Raw genomic sequence first — 20,447 nt, 5'->3', positions numbered from 1 at the left:
GTCCTGGCAGTAAAACTCTTTCTGTTGGTCATGTTAAACCAACTCCCTGAATGATATAAGCCCTATATCTGCACTGTTCCACTGTTACAATGTCTGTGTGGACCATGTATTACTTATACCAGTAAAAACAGTCCTCTGGCAATAGTCTTACAATGCCTCTGTGTCTATGACAATGACCCTCCTGATTACCAGTCTGAACCCTGTTGTCCAGGAGGTCACAGTGATGAGAAGCATCTCCCCCACCTTTAAAATCACCAGCATGTTTTGGAAAGACACCTTTTCATGCAAGCCCACCTTAGAGCACACAGATATGGATACACATAAAGAAACGGTAAAACTTGTGATGCTGCCTGGTCAGGAAAGAAGTCCTGAATTTCCTGTGGGAAGAAGGAGCAGTGCAAGCCCAGATACTGAACAACTGCAGAAATAAAGATGTCTATTTGGACATTGCAGAGGGTATGCAGCAGCTGGGGCACAAAAGGGATGAGTAGCGATGCTGGGCGAAGGAGAAAGAACTGCAGTAGCTAGACAAAAGGCAAGGGAGGCCAACAGAAAATCTGGGGCTGCCCCATATACCTGCAACTTCTATGCAGAGTTAGATGTCACATTTGGTGGGGATCCCCCACCTCCTCAAAAAGTGGCAGTGGACACCTTGTGAGACCCAGAGGATGGAACCCCAGCAATGCACAGCAACAAAGAGCTTATCAAGGACATGGAAGCAGAGGATGCAGACCCAGTGGAGAACCAGAGTCAGTTGAACTTGACTCAGACAAACCAGAGGAGGAACCCATTGAGGAAGAGAAGGGAGCTCAGATAGGTATATGAATTTTTCTCCCCACGTTTTGTTCATGGGCCCGAAAACTCCCCACTTTTCCATCCCCTACTCAAAATGGCAGCTGAATGCACCTGGGCAGGGAAAAAAGCAACTGACTTTTGAAGTAGACAGTTTATTTGAACAACATGCATTGGCAGTTATAGGCCAAAAAAAAAAAAAAAGAGAGAGAATACTATAAACACAAAAACATTCCCAACTTCATGCTTATACCACGATGGGCAGATAGAATGTCTAGCAACATACACTGATGCACTGCAAATAGGAGAAGAAATGCACTGAAACCAAAATCTGAGCATTCAAATAAAATACAGAGAAAATTTAAAATAATCCTTACAAGCAACACAGCAACTGGTCATTCAGACTGCCTGATGGTTTATAGCTCCAAGTGTACATGAATACATAATGTAAATATCTAAAAAGACAGTGATTTGATTTTCCAGCTCGGAAGTCCAAGTCATAAACAAATTACTTGCATGCTTTGCTTGGATTCAGGGGTAGAAAGAGGTAGATTGATTGTTGCTGGCTCATGGGGGTTGGCTCTTAACTGGCTTCCAGGACTAAGCAGCAGAGACCACTCTTCTCTTTTGGAGCATTTGGTTCATTTTGGCATGAATCTCTGTGCCAGACAACAAATCTCAAGAAAAATTTTAAGCAGGTATTATTTAAATTTTGCCTGAACAGTTCTCTGAAGGGCTGCTTTATTTTTTCGGCTGCAGTCAGAAACTTTCCTAAAACACTCTGCAATGAGCTCTGGTGGCACCATCACTGTGAAAAGCCCGGCAGCATACAGGCCTGGGTGACCATGAGCAGTTGACTTCTCTGGGATTTGGCACCATTATGAGTGATATATCAGACAAAATCACCGTAAGAACAGTCATACTGGGTAAGACTAATGGCCCATCTAGCCCAGTATCCTGTCTGCTGACAGTGGCCAAAGCCAGGTGCTTCAGAGGGAATGAACAGAAGAGGTGGTTATCAGTTAAGTATTGACTGCACTACACTTATTAATCAAGACACATAGCAGTCCATCTGCCAGCCCTCATAGCTAGAGGTTTTGAAAAGTGCTCTCATATATTCACCATGCTGGGAGCTTCTGAACTGTCCTAAAACCAGACAGTCCTGAAGCAAGTCTGTCCTACCTCATATTTTTATGAATATTGTTTTGGAAACTTTTAGGATGTTTTCTTTCTCCTCTTTTCCTGTCTGCTAACCCTTTAAATCGAGCAATGTCAGTCTGACTTGTTACTTATCAGTTGGCCTCAGCTGGGATATCCTGAGTAGGCATTCCCTCCAAACCTGCTGAAAGACTGACTTCGATCAGGAGGAGGAAGAAAGAGACAAAGGAGGCCATATTCTCAGATCTCCTCAGAAGCTCCCAGTTCAGGGCCCACAAAACAAAGGAGTGGAGAGAACGCATCTTGGAGGAAAGGAAGAAGGAAAGGAATAAAGGCAAAAGGACCAGGAGGTGCGCAGGGAAGTCCATCAAGATTTTATGCTATTGAGACAGCAAACGCTGATGATACAAAGCATCATGGAGCAAAATTTCCAAAGACGTGCACCCTGGCAGTCATTGCAGTGCATTAATTTTCCAGGGCCTGCTAAGATGCCTGCATAGCATGCCATGCTATCCCTTCCACTCACTCCGGTGGAAAATAAGAACTGCTATGACTATATGTACCATGATGATTCATGAGGAACAGTCAGCACCTTACGCTGTCTTTTTAAATGGTTTTAAACATGGTTTTCAGAAGTAATTTTGTTGTTCCACTGCTCAATGGTTTTCTTTTGTGAAAATCAAAATTTATTTTGTCTTCCAAAACAGCCGAGTGACCTCCCCCCCACAAACCAGCACCTTCTTACCAGGTTCATAAAATGCATTAAGAATTCAGTTAAAATCCATACACAAGCCATTTACAGTTTGACCATGAAATGCCACTAATTAACACAAAACAGCACACTGTCTGACTACAGTGCATTATCAAAATGTGCTCTTAAGGCCCCCCGCAGCTGTACAGTGCATTGGTGTGTGCCTGTAATTGCTCTTGGATCAAAATCAGCAGTCTTGCCTCTTCCTTCTTCCACCCTGTTGGTAACCTTCCCCCTTTGCTTTGCAAATATTATGTAAAACAGAACATGAAGCAAAAACAATAGGAATATTTGGCTCACTGACACCCAGCCTAGTCATGAGACATCTCCAGTATCCTTTCAGTCTACCGATTGCACATTCAAAATCATCTTGAACCTACTCAGGTGATAGCTAACTCTTTCCTTGTTGATGTCAATGTGGTCTGGCTTCATGAACCAAAGAAGCAACTGGTAGACTAGGTCCCAGAGAACTACAACTAGCACTGCAATCCCACTAGTGTCAATGTGCTGGTCCAGGAAAAACATCCCTGGTATGCAGCTTTTTAAAAAAGCCCTGTATTCCTAAAAATCCAAGCATTGTGCACCTTCTCTGACCACCCTTTGTTAATGTCAGTGAAACCTTCCTGGTGATCCACTAATGCCTTCTTAATAATGAAAAGTACCATTTTCTACTTAAGTACTCAAACTAATGTGGGAAGGGCCCGGAATCGAGATATGTGTTTTCTCTATTGCTCCATCACAGTTTGGGAAGCCCATTGCACTGAATTGTCTATTATTTTCTGCACATTGCCAAGAGTCCCAATTCTGTGCAGCAGGAGGCAGTTAATGGTCCTGTACACCCATTTTTCCACTGTCAAAGCAGCTCTCATTTTGGTATCTCTGCAGTGGAAGGCCAGGGCAAGGTCAGCACACAACTCCAAAAACATGGCTACCTGCATCTGAAAGTTCTAAAGCCACTGCTTATCGTCCCAGATTTGCATCATGTTCCATTCCCAGCACTCATTGCTCATTTCATGGGCCCAGAAGTGCTGTTCCATTGTGTATTGCTGGTAAGTGAATGCCTGCAGCATCAGGTGACTTTCATTCACTTCTGCCTCATCCATTCCTCCTCAGTTTTCTCATTTCCACTCCTACATGCCTGGCCTCTGTGGTAGTTGCTGAAGTTCCACAAATACAGAAAAAGCAGGTGCTCTGTCTCTAAAACTGATATGAGAATTCTGCTGATTGGCATCCATGCCAGTGAGGTGGCAGAGAGATTGAAAATCGGCATGAGGAACGGTGGAAATTTTAGACAATCGTGCAAAAGTGAAGATTGTGATACTCTGTCTGAGAACAACATCCGAGAAACTCCAAATTCACCAATGTCAGGTAAATATGATATGTTCTGTACAAAGTATGCCTTGTTTGGTATTATTTTAAAAGTCTTTATCTGCTAAACATTAATATCCTGTTGGATTGTATGTGCTACCATATATGTGAAGTTATAAAATATTGTTGTAAGTGCTACTAGAACATGTTGTGAGGCGGGAACTACCTAAACCAGCTTTTCAGGTACAACAATAAAGTGTCCAGATGTGCTAATGGCCCATCAAGGAAAGATTCCACTATGAGGGATTGTTTAAAGAGAAGGGTTCACTATAAGATGCAGTCTGCAATGGGGTTGCTTGACCAATGGGAAACAGCTGCCACATCACATGCATAGACTGTTCTAGCAAGCTGAAACAGACTATAAAAGGAGGAGCATGATCATCAGGCTCCACCCACTCCCAAATTCCCATTTAACTGAACACCTGAAGTGTCCTCTGGAAGACCACAGGACTTTGAAAGAGGAGAGGGGACTTCCATGGCAAGGAAGGTTACCGGCCTGTGTTTAAGAAATTGCTTGTACCAGCTAACAAGGGTGAGACATTGCTTATTCAAGTGCTTGTTAGTGTGTAGAACTTAAACTGCAACCTTACGTTTCATTTGGTAACTTTTTTTAATCTTTTTACATTTCCCATTCATAATCACTTAAAATCTATTTTTCTGTATTTAATAAACTTGTTTAATATTGTATCTGTTTATCTGTATCTGTTTAATGTTGTATCTTAACACTGTATCTTAACACTGGTTAAGACAATAACAGGCTGTATTAACTTAACAGGCGGTACCCTAGGGGTTCTGCATAACATCACAAAGATTATGGGATGGAACAGAGGGAACAGTGGGAACTTGACCCCCAAGCTCCCATAAAAGTTCCCTGAGAGGAGTGCTGGTTTCTCTCAATACACACACTTCCAAAAGTCCCAGAAAGCTGGACAGTGGTGTATGGCACAATGGGATGCCTTCCCATAGTGCAATGCACTTTTTCCTTTTATAACCTCTTGATGTGAAGATGTGCTGCACTGGCAAAGGCAGTCAAATGTACACATGCTTTATTGAAATTGCAAGATCAGCAGCTACATGCTGGCAGAAATACTACCAATAAAACTTTCTAGTGTAGATGTGGCCTAAGTAACCTTGGCTAATACATTTTAACATGATTATCTTTGTCTACACTAGATGTTATGTGGTAAGATAAATGTGTTAATTAAAAATTACTCATTTTCCCAGGGTAGACAAACCCAAAGAGAGAAACTGCTGTTCTTGGGACAGTCACATTTCTTCCCCCCAGAGAGTAGTTTTTAAAAAAATCTGGGCTGCTCACCCTGCAGGAAGCAGTACAGTACAGCAATCACTCCCACAAACATGGAGCTATAAACAGAGCAGCTTCTCTCTCCCTTTGTGCTTGCAAGATGGATACCCCGGTTTTCTCTCTTCATCCACTGGCTCACACTCCACATCCTCTACTGTATGTACTTATGTTTAACCTAACTCTGCTTATATGCAAAGACTCAGTGATGACAAATCTCATAGAAATGCCTATAGGTGACACTAAAGAAAAAATAGGCAGTCAGTGCTTTTCCAAAGAACTGTTAGAATACCACTAGACTTCAGGAAGGGGGATTGGGTTGGCAAGTTCAACTTGCACGTGCTCATTTATACATGAGTATAGAGCAGACAGAGTGTGTGTTTGTGTGAAACTCCCCCCACTAAACTAACGTATTGTACAATATAGGCATAAAGTAAGTCACAATAATGCTTCTGGGTTATATTTTTCATTTTTTAAAACAAAGTATACAATATTCTTCTCCCCAGCCCTGTCTCCCTTTCCCCCTTCCCTTTAGTGTTCCCTGCCTTCATTTTTCTTTCCATTTAGCTTACCCCGCCTAACTAAGCCCACCTAAAAAAAATGTGGAATGAATATGACATTTTCTGCTATTACACTGTTAACTCTGCTTGAGTGTTACATCCTTTCCCCCCACCCTGTGTCTGTCTTATCTATTTAGATTTTAAGGTTTCGGGGACAGGACTGCCTGCTACTCTGTTTGCACAGTGCCTAGCCCGAAGGGGCTTCACTGGTTGATCCTTAGGCAATACCATAATAATTGATTATTAGTAATAAAATATAAACATGTATGTTATGCTCAAATTTGTGAATACTAGAATTGCATTGAGCTCCAACACAAAAAGAACCAAGGAAAACACTAGACAGAAACAGTTTCAGATATCAGAATGTCCAATGCAGGCAGATAAATCTGTACTCCAATCCTCAACAACACATGACCATCTAACAAATGAAACTTTTGGTGTTAAATGATAGTCTGACTTACTTTGCTCTCTTGGCCATCTCATTGCCATCCCAGCGTGGGCTGTAAGGGTAATTTTTCTGGGCCTGGGAATACAGCTGTCCACTGTTAGTGAAGTGATAGACTGACTGAAATGTTAGAGTTGGCTGGTCTCGAGGAAAGTACAGTGGTAGGTCAACTGCAAAGACAGTAAAAGAAAAAGATGACATGAAAGAGACACCTTTTCTTGCTTTCATCTTTATTGTGAAATATATCATTCCTACCTGTTAACGCTAAACTCAGGTTAAGAAATGTACCTAACCGGATCTTAAATGAAAAAAGTGAAAATGATGGGGAATTATAATATCTCCTCTTGTACTTCCAATAAACATGGATTACATTATGTCAATGTATGACTTATGTTTACTTTTGTATTCTATTTTAAAAAGCAAATGATTAGAACAGACACATGATTTAGTTCAATCTCTTTCTCTCTCTAATGCAGTGAAGTGTAAAGTATTAAAGTCTTTATTTTTCCAGCTTAGTTTCTATTTTCAGGAATGTTAATACACATTCTGTTGTGAGAAATACAGCAATATTGTACTTTTATAGACTTTTTCATCTGATGAGTTCAAAGTGCTTTATCAGCTATAATTAACCCTTGCACCATGCCTGGGAGAAGCAAGTATTATTATCCCCATTTTACAGATGAATAAACTGAGGCCCAGAGAGGTTAAATGACTTGATCACGGTCACACTGCGAGTAACTTGCAGAATCTAGAACAGAACAAAGGAATCCCAACTTGCAGTCATCAGTGTTAAGCAAACAAATAAAACTGCAAAGCCATGGATATCAGAAATATTTTACTCTTAAGTATCCCCAAAATTATATCCTCTCTTTTAACTCCCCTTGCTTATCACCCAAAAGGGAGGAGGCCATTTCAAGATTAGTCAGGTCTGTTAGGTCAACAAACCAGTCTACAACAGTGAGTTTTCCAGAGGGTCTTCAATTTGTAAAATTAACCTTTTAATTGACAAACTTATTCTTACAGTATAACATTTTCTTGGGTCTTCTTTTATATTTGGTAGAGTTAAAATATCTCCCTAGTTTGTTTTAAGACCTTTACTTGTACATCAATATCTCTATTTACTTTTAGGGCCGGATCCTGCATCCACTGAAGTCAATAGCAAAACCTGCATTGTCTTTAGTGGTACAGGATTTGGCCCTCAAAGCACCCCTCACTACTCCATTTAATATCCCAAAACTATGCATTCTACTAACAGTAAGAGACAAAAGAACAAATTATTTCGTCATCTCACACATTTAATTTTGTAAGATTGTATGTAGCTCATTCATGTGAACTTGGGACCTCAGAAATCTTCATCTGTGACTACACAATTTTCCCTAATGAGAAGTCAAAGATCCTGACTAAATATTGTCAGATGTAGTACCAGAAGAGAAGCCAACCACCGAATGGAAAATTGCTGACAATAACAACAACTAAATATGGAAAAGGCCTTTTAAATCATCTAACGCAGTTCTATCCCAGAGCAGGATCGTTCCCTCCTATATATCTGCTGGTGCTTTGTGTAGTTTATTTCTAAATGTTTCCAGGTATGATGCTTCCATCATTTCCTTTGAAAGCCAATTCCATAGCCTAAGATATATCTATCTCAGAGAGATTTTCCTGATATTTAGCCTAAATTTTCCTATTTAAAATTTCAGTATCATTATTCCTGTTTATCCTCCCTTTACCTCATTCGTGGTTTAAATACTCTTTAAATATTTGGACAAGCCTTATTATTCTCCCTATGCGCCAAACCAAGCCCTCCAACCCACGTAGTCACTCGTTCCATATGTTTATGGTAATGAGGTACACAAAACTTAAGGCAGTATTCCAGCTGTGGTCTCAGGCTAAAGCAGATCACTTAAAGTACTGATGTCTGGCCAGCTCAGTGACCCAGTGTCTGAGTTTTATGTTGTGGTAAGGCTCTGAATAACTGGGGACTCAGCCCCTATAAAAGCTTACTTGATACATTTAAGAGGTAACATGATAGACTGAGTTTAGTTTGATCAATTTTGGGAAAGAAGATTATTACATTAAAGAAAAATAAAAGTTAGATTCAAAGATTAAATGCTTTGTCAAAGTCTTCCTGATAACATAGTTAATGACAGTAAGCCACTTATCAGTAAGCAAGCTACTTGTCCCTCCCTCTCACAGACATTATTCTTATGCTAAAGAATCAAAAGACTGGTTCTCAGTTTTGAAGTAGGAAGTTTACTTTGTTTAATGCTGTGTATTTAAACTCCATTTCTTAGTACAGCCTTTATCTGCTCTCTCTGAAGAATCAATTCCTTGAGGAACTCTTTCCCCCCAATAACTGTGCAAATGGTATGAAACAGTTGTTTACTTATAAGTGTGAATAAAGTATAGCAAACTCCAGTAAAGAAATTAAATCATATCGTCTCTATTTATTTCATTTATCTTTTTTACTGAAGAATTTCAGGTCTCCATTAGCTTGATTTTGAAAACCTCCCTCTATGTGAAGGAGGCAGTAATAGCATTTTTCCTCACATTAACTAAATCAAAAGCTTTGTTTTTAAGAAAAAGTTTCAGCAGTAGAGCTACTGTCTAAGAGCACAATAGAGACATTGCTGTCACTTCGAGAAGCTCTCATTTTCTGTGATTAGCCTTTCATCTTTTAGAGTATTTTTTCAACAGAGGTACAGCAAGAGAAGAAAGAAAGAAAATGCTTCTTCTTTTCTTAACCAAATCATTTATAGAGGTTTCCAGGAGTCAAATATAATGTAAACTGTGGAACCAGATACGGTAATCAAAATAGATTGGTTTAAATCTGAACTGCCCACGGCTGGCCAAGAGCAGTACCACCTTGAACTTCAAGCCAAATCTTGAAAAGCACCGGCTGCCTTTCATTTCTAAAGCTATTGTCTACCTGAGAACACAAAGGATAACCAGAGCTCCCATTTTCTAAACTAAGTGTTTGTGTTTCTCTAATTAAAAGGAGGTGAGTGGAGATCACATCAAGCAAAAACGTGACCCTAATTACAGAGCACAACCACACCTTCATTCAAGCAAACAAGAAATGGCCTTGAACTTTAAAGTGCTATGCACATCTCAAGATAGCCAGCTATACTTCAGAAGCATTAAGGGCCAAATTCAGTGGGCATGGGTCCTCTGGTGTTGATAAAGTTGTAGTTTCCTACGTTAAATTTGAATTCGGCCCCAAAGTTTTCAGAGCAAATAAAATAAGCGAACATGTTATCAAGGCTATCAATATTTACAAGGTGTTTTGAAGATAAAGGGTCAGATTTTGCTATTGGTTACATCTGTGTTTTTGTGGAGGCGGCAAAGGTATGATGGAGAAGATTTTTGCCCTTTACTGGTTATACAAATGACATAACTATGTATTACAGAACATAGATAAAAATCTGCTTCTGTATAGTATACAAGGGGACAGAGTTAACTGTAGGCAAAATTATATCAATCACAAACCACATTTATATTTTACTATGTAGAATGCATCACAGAGGAAACTAAATCACACTTTCTTAAGTGAGCATCTGAACTGTGAAGATTACAAAAGCATGCTTTGGTTTGGCATATTATTTAGCCACAGTATTTAGATACTTAGGAACCACAAAAAAAGTATTCATGTTGAATGCAAGTGCTATTTCCAAATCAAAGCTGACTCACAGGTACCTTGGTGGTGTATCTGCAGACAATAAGGGGATGACTCATGTCTGTAAATTCCTGAAAGTGGCAACAGACCCCTTGCTTAGTCATCTTTTGCATGGATGCTGCTTCATGAGCTCTGTAAACCATAATGAGGATTTAGCTCTTTACCAGCTTTTTTTTGCCCTTCTAAACAGTACAAATTATATCTCTAAAAATAACTTCATCTAGGTGAATCATGTCACCTAACAAGCTTCCACAAGTCATAGAGTTAAATAGTAATATTTACTTACGAAGTACAAATTTTGCTGTCAAACCAGTCTTGGTTTTAAAATAAAAGTTATGTCAAAGGAAGTCCCATTTACCCCTTCTCTCCCAGAAATAGAAGCGCTTCCTTTCCTTTGGAAAATCTGAACTATTAACTGGTTCAGTAAAGTAAAGCTTTCTGATTCAGCTCTAAATTCAGCATAATTTAATGATTTTGATTTTTTACTTTGGCTTATTTTTAAAAAACATAATAATTGGCCAGAGGAGCACACTAGTAGGGGAAAAAACAGAAAGACACTGGTTTCCCTCATGCTATGCTAAAACTTACAGACTAATTACCAAGAGTCAACTCTGGAATTCCCTACTCAAGCAAAGCTGCCATTCTTATTCAGGCAAAACTTTTATGGTAGTAGCTGACTAAACCCTGAGTAAGGACCTCAACATTGCCCCTAACTTTTTATGCTGTGTTTATTCCAAAATGAAAAAGAAAAAGTGATTTGCACATCAAGAATGAATCAGAGAGATTTAATTACAGTTTATAAATAGCTGCAGTAGTTTGATGTTTTCTAAATATAAAACAAGCTACAAAAACAACACACACATTTGAGTTTTTCTTGCTTTTGTGCTGTCATGTAGTTTAATGTATATGCTTAGTATATTTTCAATATTGTTATCTAAATGACAAACCCTGGCTCATGATTGTCTGAAAAATTATGACATGAGTTAATAAGCTTTTTCTGTTTATCTTCTCAAAGATCAGTAACACTGAGTTCTGGGACAGAACCATGCTAACCAATCAGATCACACATGCAAACAACTCCAGAGTTAATACAAAAATATTATTTACCTCAGAGCTAATCTAACGAGATCAATATAATACGCAAGTCTTTGATTCCTGATTAGATCAGAGGCAAATACATTTTTTTGGACATCTGATTTTATATTCCTTTAGTAGTATATGAAATGGAGTGTGGATATTCTTGGTTATGACATAATTCTCCCTCCCCAATTTAAGCACTGACCTTTATTTCAAAGGGGAAAAAAACCCTATACTTTTGAAATTCATGGCCATCATATACATATTTCTAATGGATATACTCAGATAGTCAGTAACAATGCATAAACTGACCTTCTGTTAGAGAAAATAAAGGGTTTATTAACCCTTAAAAGATATTGATGAAAGTGGCTAAATCATATATACATTTTACATTTACTCATTATACAAATATCAGCTGAGTTTGATGGTAATAATGTACTACTTCAATACTTGGGCAATATGTCACAGGTTCTGGACTATGTGAATTCACTGCTGCTTTTGCTATAGCAATTTTTTTCTATTTGTTAGCTGTAGCTGACAGACTTAGATATTTTATTTATTTATTATCTGGATTTATAAAATAATCACACACACATTATATTAAAAATGGCACCCTTGTACATATGCATTACAGTGCTTAATTAGGTGATGACACAGTGTTTTTTCACAGACTCCTGCTATAATCAGTGCACAGGATGGATGGCTCTCACTGAATGTGCAGCTCTAAAAACTTTGTTATATTCTAACTGTTCAATGTACGCTTCTATGCATTATTTATTGCAAACTATTCAAATCCTGTTCTGAATAAAGAATTATTAATTTCTTCATGGGCTTTTCTAAGATACAGTGTCTGAGTGCTTCACAATGATTAGTTCATTTATTTTCACAGCAACCCTGTGAAAAGAGGAGGTATTATCCCCATTTTACAGATGGGGAACTGAGGCCCAGAGATATTAAGGTCAAGAGTGTCTACTAATTTTGAGTGCTCAATTTGATTCACCTAGGATCTGATTTTTTACAGTACTTAGGCATCATAGAATATTTTATATGTTCAAAGTACTGTTCCTATTGACTTCATTTGCAGCTGTGAGTGCTCAGGAACACACAATCAATAGACATAAGTGAAGAGTTTGATTTAAGTGACTTGACTAGTATCATGATAGCTCTGAGAAGCAGGGATAGAATCCAATTCTCCAGGACATCCTTCAACTGCCTAAACCATGAAACCATTCCTTCTCTTTCTGTAGTCCCCTGCTGTGATGAGTCATCCTGGAGAGTATTCTGAGCCTGATGAAGCATCCCTGAGCCTGAATTGGTGAGTCATCAGTGGTAATTACCTCTAAATCCTATGATTGGCAAGGGCCTATCAAACAGGGCCCAGTCAATCCAAAAGTAAGAATTTATCCAGGTGACCCAAAAGAAGGTATATAGGCTCCTAATGGAAGCAGTCACTCCAGTCTGCATAACATTGTTACATTGTCAAGAGAATTCTCAGCTGTCTCGTATTTTGGACAGACTGCCCCAATCTGTGCCTGCTCCTGCCTCAACCAGTCCCCTGGCTATTCTGACACCTGTCTCATTCATCACACATTTCTAATTTCTGCACCAAATGTGTTAGGGGTCCCTACAGATAATAACCTCTTTCACAGCACACCCCCTAATTTATCCCCCGAGCAGGTCCCTCCTGTACACTGAAAAATGAAAGAGTCCTGAACAATGCAGGGGTCCTGTGAAAAAAACAGTACGTGATCATGTAACTAAAGACTGTATCATAATGCATACATATGAGAGGGACTGAACTAGGCAACCTTAATTCCAGCATTTCCTAACTTTTGAGCGCTTGATTTTTCAACCTTCATAATGTTATTTTAACATGGTTATTTTGTATGTAATTTCCTAAATTTTATAAAAAACATACTGAAAAATCATAAATTTCATCATATGACATAATCATAGAAGAGTAGGACTGGAAGGAACCTTGTAAGGTGATCTAGTCCAGTCCCCTGCACTCAAGGCAGAACTATGTAATAACTAGATCATTCCTGACAGGTATTTGTCTAACCTGTTCTTAAAAACCTTCAATGACAGAGATGTCACATCCTCCCGAGGCAATTTATTCCAGTGCTTAACTATTAACTACTTTGACAGGAAGTTTTTCCTAATGTTCAACCTTAAAACCTCCCTTGCTGCAACTGAAACCCACTGTTTCTTGTCCTATCCTCAAAGGTTAACGAGAATAATTTTTCACTCTCCTCATTTTTGTTGCTCTCTTCTGGACTTTCTCCAATTTGTCCACATCTTTCTTGAAATGGGGTGCCCAGAACTGGGCACAAAACTCCAGCTGAGGCCTAATCAGCCCCCACATGGGTCATCATCTTTCAGTTCCACCACACAGACCTCTGCCATTTGAACTAACAGACTGATAGGAGTAGTAGGTTGTCATCCTTTAGCACTTGAGGGGGATGAGACACAAACTTTCCCAGGGGATTTCACAGCTATTTGCTGACTGCAGAGGAATGCTGAAACGCAGGAATCTGGGGTTCCACTCCAGGTTCTGGAGAGGAGTGTTCTCTAGTGGTCACAGACCCTTCTGCATCTTGTTTCCTCAAACCCGGTCGCTTCTGCTTATGTCCCCTTCAACCATTTTCTTGCCCAGTCCTGTTTTTATAAGCAACTGAAAACAGAATCTTGGTATAGGAAATGTTGGACAACCATACCAATAAGCAGTGCTACCAGCTCCCCCTAAAATACAGGGTCTCCTATGCCAGGCTGGTTGTTCAACATCTCTTTTCAGATCAAGCAAGGCTGAGATACTGAGCTATGTGTCCTCAACATACTGATACCTCTGCCCCTCATATGTTCTAATGAACACTGATTAAAGGGGAGACAAAGAGGATTTTTAAAGAATACCATATGACAGCAGCTTAAGAGAAGAGGAGCAATCTTTCCATTGTATGCTTTCGGAATACCCAGTGAGCCAAGAACAGCCCCCTAAGAGCAGTACCATGCTGCAATCTGAAGGTGAATCAACAACTCATGATCAGTGTTATAAAGGCTGCACACAGGCCTAACAGTATCAGGATGGACACCTGATCTTCATCGATCACCAGGAGAAGGCAGTCTACCAATGCCACCAGTCCAGAGCAATTCAGTTACCAGCATTTAGAAAGGTAGAAACCTTAGCCCACCATGGGACAGGAACTGAGCCACTGCTGCAGTGTGAGTGTGGGCTGGCTTGCTCTCCAAACCAACTCCTTGCTTCCTGGGCCTCCTTTCCATGGTAATTTTTTTTCAAAGGGTGTGGGGGCCTCAGTTTCAGATTTTGTCTCAGGCCCCCAAAAACCTCTATGCAGCACTGCCTAATCTGTATCAATGTCCTTATATTCAGTCTACATTCTCCCTTTATTTCATCTCCTTACCCATAGTTATCCCTCTATGTATCTCTTTAAATAACTGCCCTCTCCCCCTAGAGCTTAAATTTAGATTATAAAATAAAAACTGAGTGTGAGTATTTGTACATTTTACCTGTACAATAAGAAACATTATAAACAAACCTCAGACTGTGAAGACTATGAAAGTCAGCCAGGAGGATAAAGTGAAACACAATGATTAATTACTGACTTACAGAACTATAAAGTGTGCCTCAAAGGGCAGTGCAATTGAGGATTATTTTTCTAGAAACAATGTACATCTAAAGTTGTAGTAAGAGGGTCCTATGAGATCGTTTCATTTCAGTGCTATGTTGTAAGGAAGGTAAATAAACTAAAGAGAAAAAGGGGAGGAAACGCTTTATCTTTTTCTCTTTTAAAGAAGAGGTCTGCTGTGTTAATAATTTCCTACCTGCAAGCAACCCAGAATTTGTTTTATATTACAATACCCCAATTCACATTTCCAGCCTCCTCTTCCATGCTTGTCTCCCATGTTTAGAAATCTCAAGGAGAAGATAAGGTACTCAGATCATAAAAAAAGAAACAGGAGTGGTTTTACTTTATCTTTTATCTCTACCCTGTATTTGACTGGAACCCTCCCATTACCTATTTGTAAAGGATTTGCAATACAACACATGAACATGACTGCCTCAGGAATACTGTAGCTGAGGACAAAAAAAAATTACTTCTGTGCTTAATGTTAGGAGAAGGAATGGGAGATATACTGTAAATTCGACAGCATGGCTACCAAGTATATCAATTCTTAATATTTATTTTTTTTAAGACAGAGAGAGTAGTGTGGTTTAGTGGTTACAGCATAGGAATGAACATCTCACAGTGACTTCCTACATAGCAAGCAAGTCTCAAATTCTGAGGGCAAATGTACACTACAACATTAAGTTGACCTAAATTATGTTGACATACAGCCACCGCAGTAATTGAATTGGTTTTACGTGTCCATGCTAACCTTCTTGTGTTGACAGTGTGTGTCCTTACTAGGAGCACTTGCACCGATTTAACTGCCAGCATGGGACAGTTTAGGACTGTTTCCAAAAGGCAGGAACAGTCGATGTAAACAATGCAGTGTCTACACTGACACTATGTTGACCTAACTACATTGACTTAAGTGCTATGCCTCTCATGGAGGTGAAATTATTAAGTCGGTGTAGTGGGTGAGTTACATCAGTGGGAGCTACATTTTAGTAAAGACGCTTACAGAGATAGGTTGATGTAAGCTGCCTTACGTCACTCCAACTTTGTAGTGAAGACCAGGCCTTAGTCTTAGTGCTTGTCTACCTGAACAAATTAGACCGCTGCAACTCAAGCTGGAGTGTGAATCTACCCTGTATTATCCTGCCGAGCTGTTCAGGTGGACCCTGCTGACACCTGTTAACAGTTAAAGCGCTTTGATTTAGTCCTCTTTGAAATGGGGCGAACGCAAAGCACAATAATGAACTGTTAACATATGTCAATTAGTCTGCAGCAGACTAATGTGTGGTTGTTTCACATAGCAATTTGCTTCAGGCTAACTGTTCATAATAGACAGGCGCTCAGTGTTTCTTAGAACAATATGCTTCCAAAGCTGTAAAATGGGGCTAGTAATGCCAACATACATAGCACACAAGGGTGTTGGGCGCCTCAATGAAAAGTGCTAAGCATTCATTTATTTTTTGGAAATTAGAGTGGAATGACTTCATTCTACCACATTTCATTGAAAGGATTGTTCCACCTCCATACTGAGATTCATACAGTATGTAATAAGAGAATGAAACCTGCAGTGGGTGGAGATCAGAAATACAAATGCACTACTGTTCTGATAGAGAGAACATTACACACAAAAGCACTGGGGATTATGTAGACAGTCTACCACCCACATGAGATTAATGATTGACTAAGAGTTTTAACTTTTTTTTTAGAGGTATAAACACACACATTTTATTTGAGGTGTATAAGAGACATACCTGGTGAGCTAACCTGAGCATTGACTAGACTCTTATAGTGATAACTGTTTAGTATTTACTCCTGCTTCTGTTGTGATATGTTTTATATGTATATTTCCTTGTAAGAATAAGATAACATTTAAAGGACAGAATATGTAATGTTATCTAATAATTCCATGAATTGTATGAATGAATGAAATATATGAATTGAATGAATGAAAGAGTTCCATATGCTTTACAGACCCTGGACCAGATTCAGACCCCGGGTGCAGAGACATGAAAACTGAATCCTCTGCATAGGTTAAGGCAGTTACACAAGGCGAGGCATTCATCACTGGGAGAAGGCAGGTGATGATATGATAACTGACAGATTCCTTCACCAAATAGTTACTGAACCAACAAGAGGGGATGCCATTTTAGATTTGGTATTGGTGAGTAGTGAGGATCCCATAAATGGATTGTAGTGGACAACCTTGTTCGAGCGACCTGAGCTAACTCAGTTCAAACTAAATGGAAGGATAAACAAAAATAGATCTGTGACTAGGGTCTTTGACTTCAAAAGGGCTAACTTAAAAAAATTAAGGGAATGAGTTGGGGAAGTGGGCTGGATTTAAGAACTCATGGATCTAAATATGGAAGAGGCTTGGAATTACTTCAAGTCAAAGTTGCAGGAACTATCTGAAACCTGCACCCCAAGGAAGGGTAAAAAATTCATAGGCAAGAGTTGTAGACCAAGCTGGATGAGTAAGCATCTCAGACAGGTGATTAAGAGAAAGCAGAAAGCCTACAAGGAGTGGAAGATGGAAGGGATCAGCAAGGAAAGCTACCTCTTGGGGGTCAGAACATATAGAGATAAAGTGAGAAAGGCCAAAAGCCAAGTAGAGTTGGACCTTGCAAAGGGAATTAAAACCATTAGTAAAAGGTTCTATAGTCATATAAATAGGAAGAAAACAAAGAAAAAAGAAGTGGGACCGCTAAACATGGAGGATGGGGTGGAGGTTAAGGATAATCTAGGCATGGACAAATATCTAAACAAATACTTTGCCTCTGTTTTTAATGAAGCTAATGATGAGTTTGGTGATAGTGGTAGGGTGGCTAATGGGAATGAGAATGTGGAGGTGGAAATTACCACATCCGAGATAGAAGCCAAAGTCAAACCGCTTAATGAGACTAAATCGGGGGGTTGGAAAATCTCCATCCAAGAATATTAAAGGAACTAGGACATGAAATTGAAAGCCCATTAGCAAGGATTTTTAATTAATTTGTAAACTCAGGGGCTATAACCGTATGATTGGAGAATTGCTAACATAGTTCCTATTTTTAAGAAAGGGAAAAAAGTGATTCGGGTAACTACAGGCCTGTTAGCTTGACCTCAGTAGCATGCAAGGTCTTGGAAAAAATTTTGAAAGAGAAAGTAGTTAAGGACATCGAGGTTAATGGTAATTGGGACAAAATACAACATGGTTTTACAAAAGGTAGATGTTGCCAGACCATGTTGCCTGATCTCCTTTTTTGAGAAGATAACAGATTTTTGAGACAAAGGGAATGCTGTGGATTTAATTTACCTAGATTTCAGTAAGGCATTTGATACGGTTCTACATAGGGAAGTATTAGTTAAATTGGAAAATATGGGGATTAATATGAAAACTGAAAGGTGGATAAGGAACTGGTGAAAGGGAAGACTACAACGGGTCATGCTGAAAGGTGAACTGTCAGGCTGAAGGGAGGTTAACTAGTGGAGTTCCTCAGGGATCGGTCTTGGGAAATCTTATTTAACCTTTTTATTACTGACTTTGGCACAAAAAGTGGGAATGTGCTAATAAAGTTTGCGGATGACACAAAGTTGGGACGTATTGCCAATACAGAGAAGGATCGGGATATCATACAGGAAAAACTGGATGACCTTGTAAACTGGAGTAATAGAAATAGGATGAAATTTAATAGTGGAAAGTGCAAGGTCATGCAGTTAGGGACTAATAACAAGAATTTCTGCTATAAGCTGGGGACGCATCATTTGGAAGTGACAGAGGAGGAGAAGGATCTCGGTGTATTGGTTGATCACAGAATGACTATGAGCTGCCAATCTGATGTGGTCATGAAAACAGCTAATGCGGTCCTTGGATGCATCAGACAAAGAATTTCCAGTAGAGATAGGGAGGTGTTAGTACCGTTATACAAAGCGCTGGTGAGACCTCATCTAGAATACTGTGCGCAGTTCTGGTCCCCCATGTTTAAGAATGACGAATTCAAACTGGAATAGTTGCCGAGAAGGGCTATTAGGATGTCTGGCTGGTGAGTCTTGCTCACATGATCAGGGTTTAACTGATCACCATATTTGGGGTTGGGAAGGAATTTTCCCCCAGGGCAGATTGGCAATGGCTCTGGGGGGTTTCACCTTCCTCTGTAGAGTGGGGCTCGGCTCACTTGCTGGTGGATTCTCTATACCTTAAAGTCTTTAAATCATGATTTGAGGACTTTGGTAACTCAGTTCTAGGTGAGGGGTCTATTACAGGAGTGGATGAGTGAGTATCTGTGGCCTTCGTTGGGCAGGAGGTCAGACTAGATGATCATATTGGTCCCTTCTGACTTTAGAGTCTAGGAGTCTATGATACCATTTGCTCCTCCTCCAATTGGGGCTTTACTAAAGAAAGCAGCTTCCTTAAGTTCTTGTGGGACCTCCACTGCTGAAGGCTCTATAAGAGATCTGCTGATTCAGTGCACCTCCCAAATGGCCTGAGCTGGCCTAGTCACCAGCATGTTTGGGATTGCAGTGGCTGTGTCAAGGTCCCTCAGTGGAACTGGGTTTATAGTTGGTTTGGCTACTGTATCCCACCACTTCTCCCTTGACTTTCTGCTGCTGAAACCCTGTAGTGTAAATTCTGCTGGTTCAAAGGGCACACTGAAGGAGTGAATCTGGCCCCATATGTACAGAAATCACTGTCAACCAATGAAATGCATTTATCAATTGCTTGGAAATGCAGTAGACATTCTATGTCAGCAACACTTAAGTGGTCATCTTTTTAAGGGGGAAATGAAAACTAACAGTCCCCTGAAATTACAGGGGGAAATTAGGTCTAAAGGGTCACCTGGGTTAGAATTTGGTAAATATATTGGGACTAATATCTCTTCTGCTGCAGAAGGTCCATAGGATCTTCCAAGGAACACTGTCAACTGGAAATCTGCACCAGTAGATTTAAAAAGGGAATTACAAGCAGTTCATGGTGCTCCACATGCCCTCAGGCCCCTGCCAGTTTTGTGCTTTCGTAATCACATTTTATTATTTTGAAAATGATTTTCTTTCTCTTGTTGCTGTGTGAAAGATGCACACAAACAACATGGGGGACTGATTGTCTTTCCAGCTGAAAGAATGAAATTGATTACACACAAAGTGCTATCAAATGTACAAAGTACAACTGAAAAATAGGGGAAAACGTGTACTTTCTCTTAAGTCTTTGAGTTATACATTAATCTTAGGTGTAATAATAATGATAGAAGGTTAAAAAAATCAGAAGTGTGTCATTTTAAGTGACGTCCCTTTAATTACTGTATGTTGGCAATATCCAGGATTTACATTGAGTCTGAAATTCACACCTTCTAGCATCATGCTGGAGCATTAATTTAATCATGACACAGAAAGAAGAATACTACTCACTGAGGACCCAGTCCTGAAACAGGATCTGTGGAATGGTGGACCCTTAAACAGTGAAATCTTCCTGCCTCAGTTGGCAGGGAGATCAAGTATTCAGGATTAGACAGGAAGCCAGGAGTCCACTGAAAGGCTCAGAAGGTGAGTTTGCTAGAGGGGTTTATGAACAACGTAATGGGATAGGAAGGTGGAAAATGTTGGTGGATCTTTGCCTCAGTCAGCTTTAATCCTCCCAGGTACCTCTGGGGTAGAAAGTTACTGCTGTATGCTCAGTCAGCTCTTGGCCACTCCGCTGAAACTGCCAGA

The 20,447-nt window shown here is 39.7% G+C and overlaps 1 protein-coding gene across 2 annotated transcripts in view; it reads right to left on the bottom strand.

Annotated features, from left to right (window-relative positions):
- The window catches only part of BABAM2 (BRISC and BRCA1 A complex member 2), a 309,803-nt gene that overhangs the window by 27,830 nt on the left and 261,526 nt on the right, over positions 1–20,447 (bottom strand). For both annotated transcript variants that reach the window (XM_067564795.1, XM_067564796.1), the window contains exon 11: positions 6,394–6,547. In XM_067564795.1, coding sequence (XP_067420896.1) covers positions 6,394–6,547 — 154 coding nt within the window. The remainder of the gene's footprint in view (positions 1–6,393; positions 6,548–20,447) is intronic.

The sequence above is a fragment of the Emydura macquarii genome, unplaced genomic scaffold, assembly GCF_026122565.2.
Source record: "Emydura macquarii macquarii isolate MOO-44397 ecotype Brisbane River unplaced genomic scaffold, CSIRO-AGI_Emac_v2 contig_2676, whole genome shotgun sequence".
NCBI lineage: Eukaryota > Metazoa > Chordata > Testudines > Chelidae > Emydura > Emydura macquarii.
This window is presented reverse-complemented; position numbering and strand designations above follow the sequence as displayed.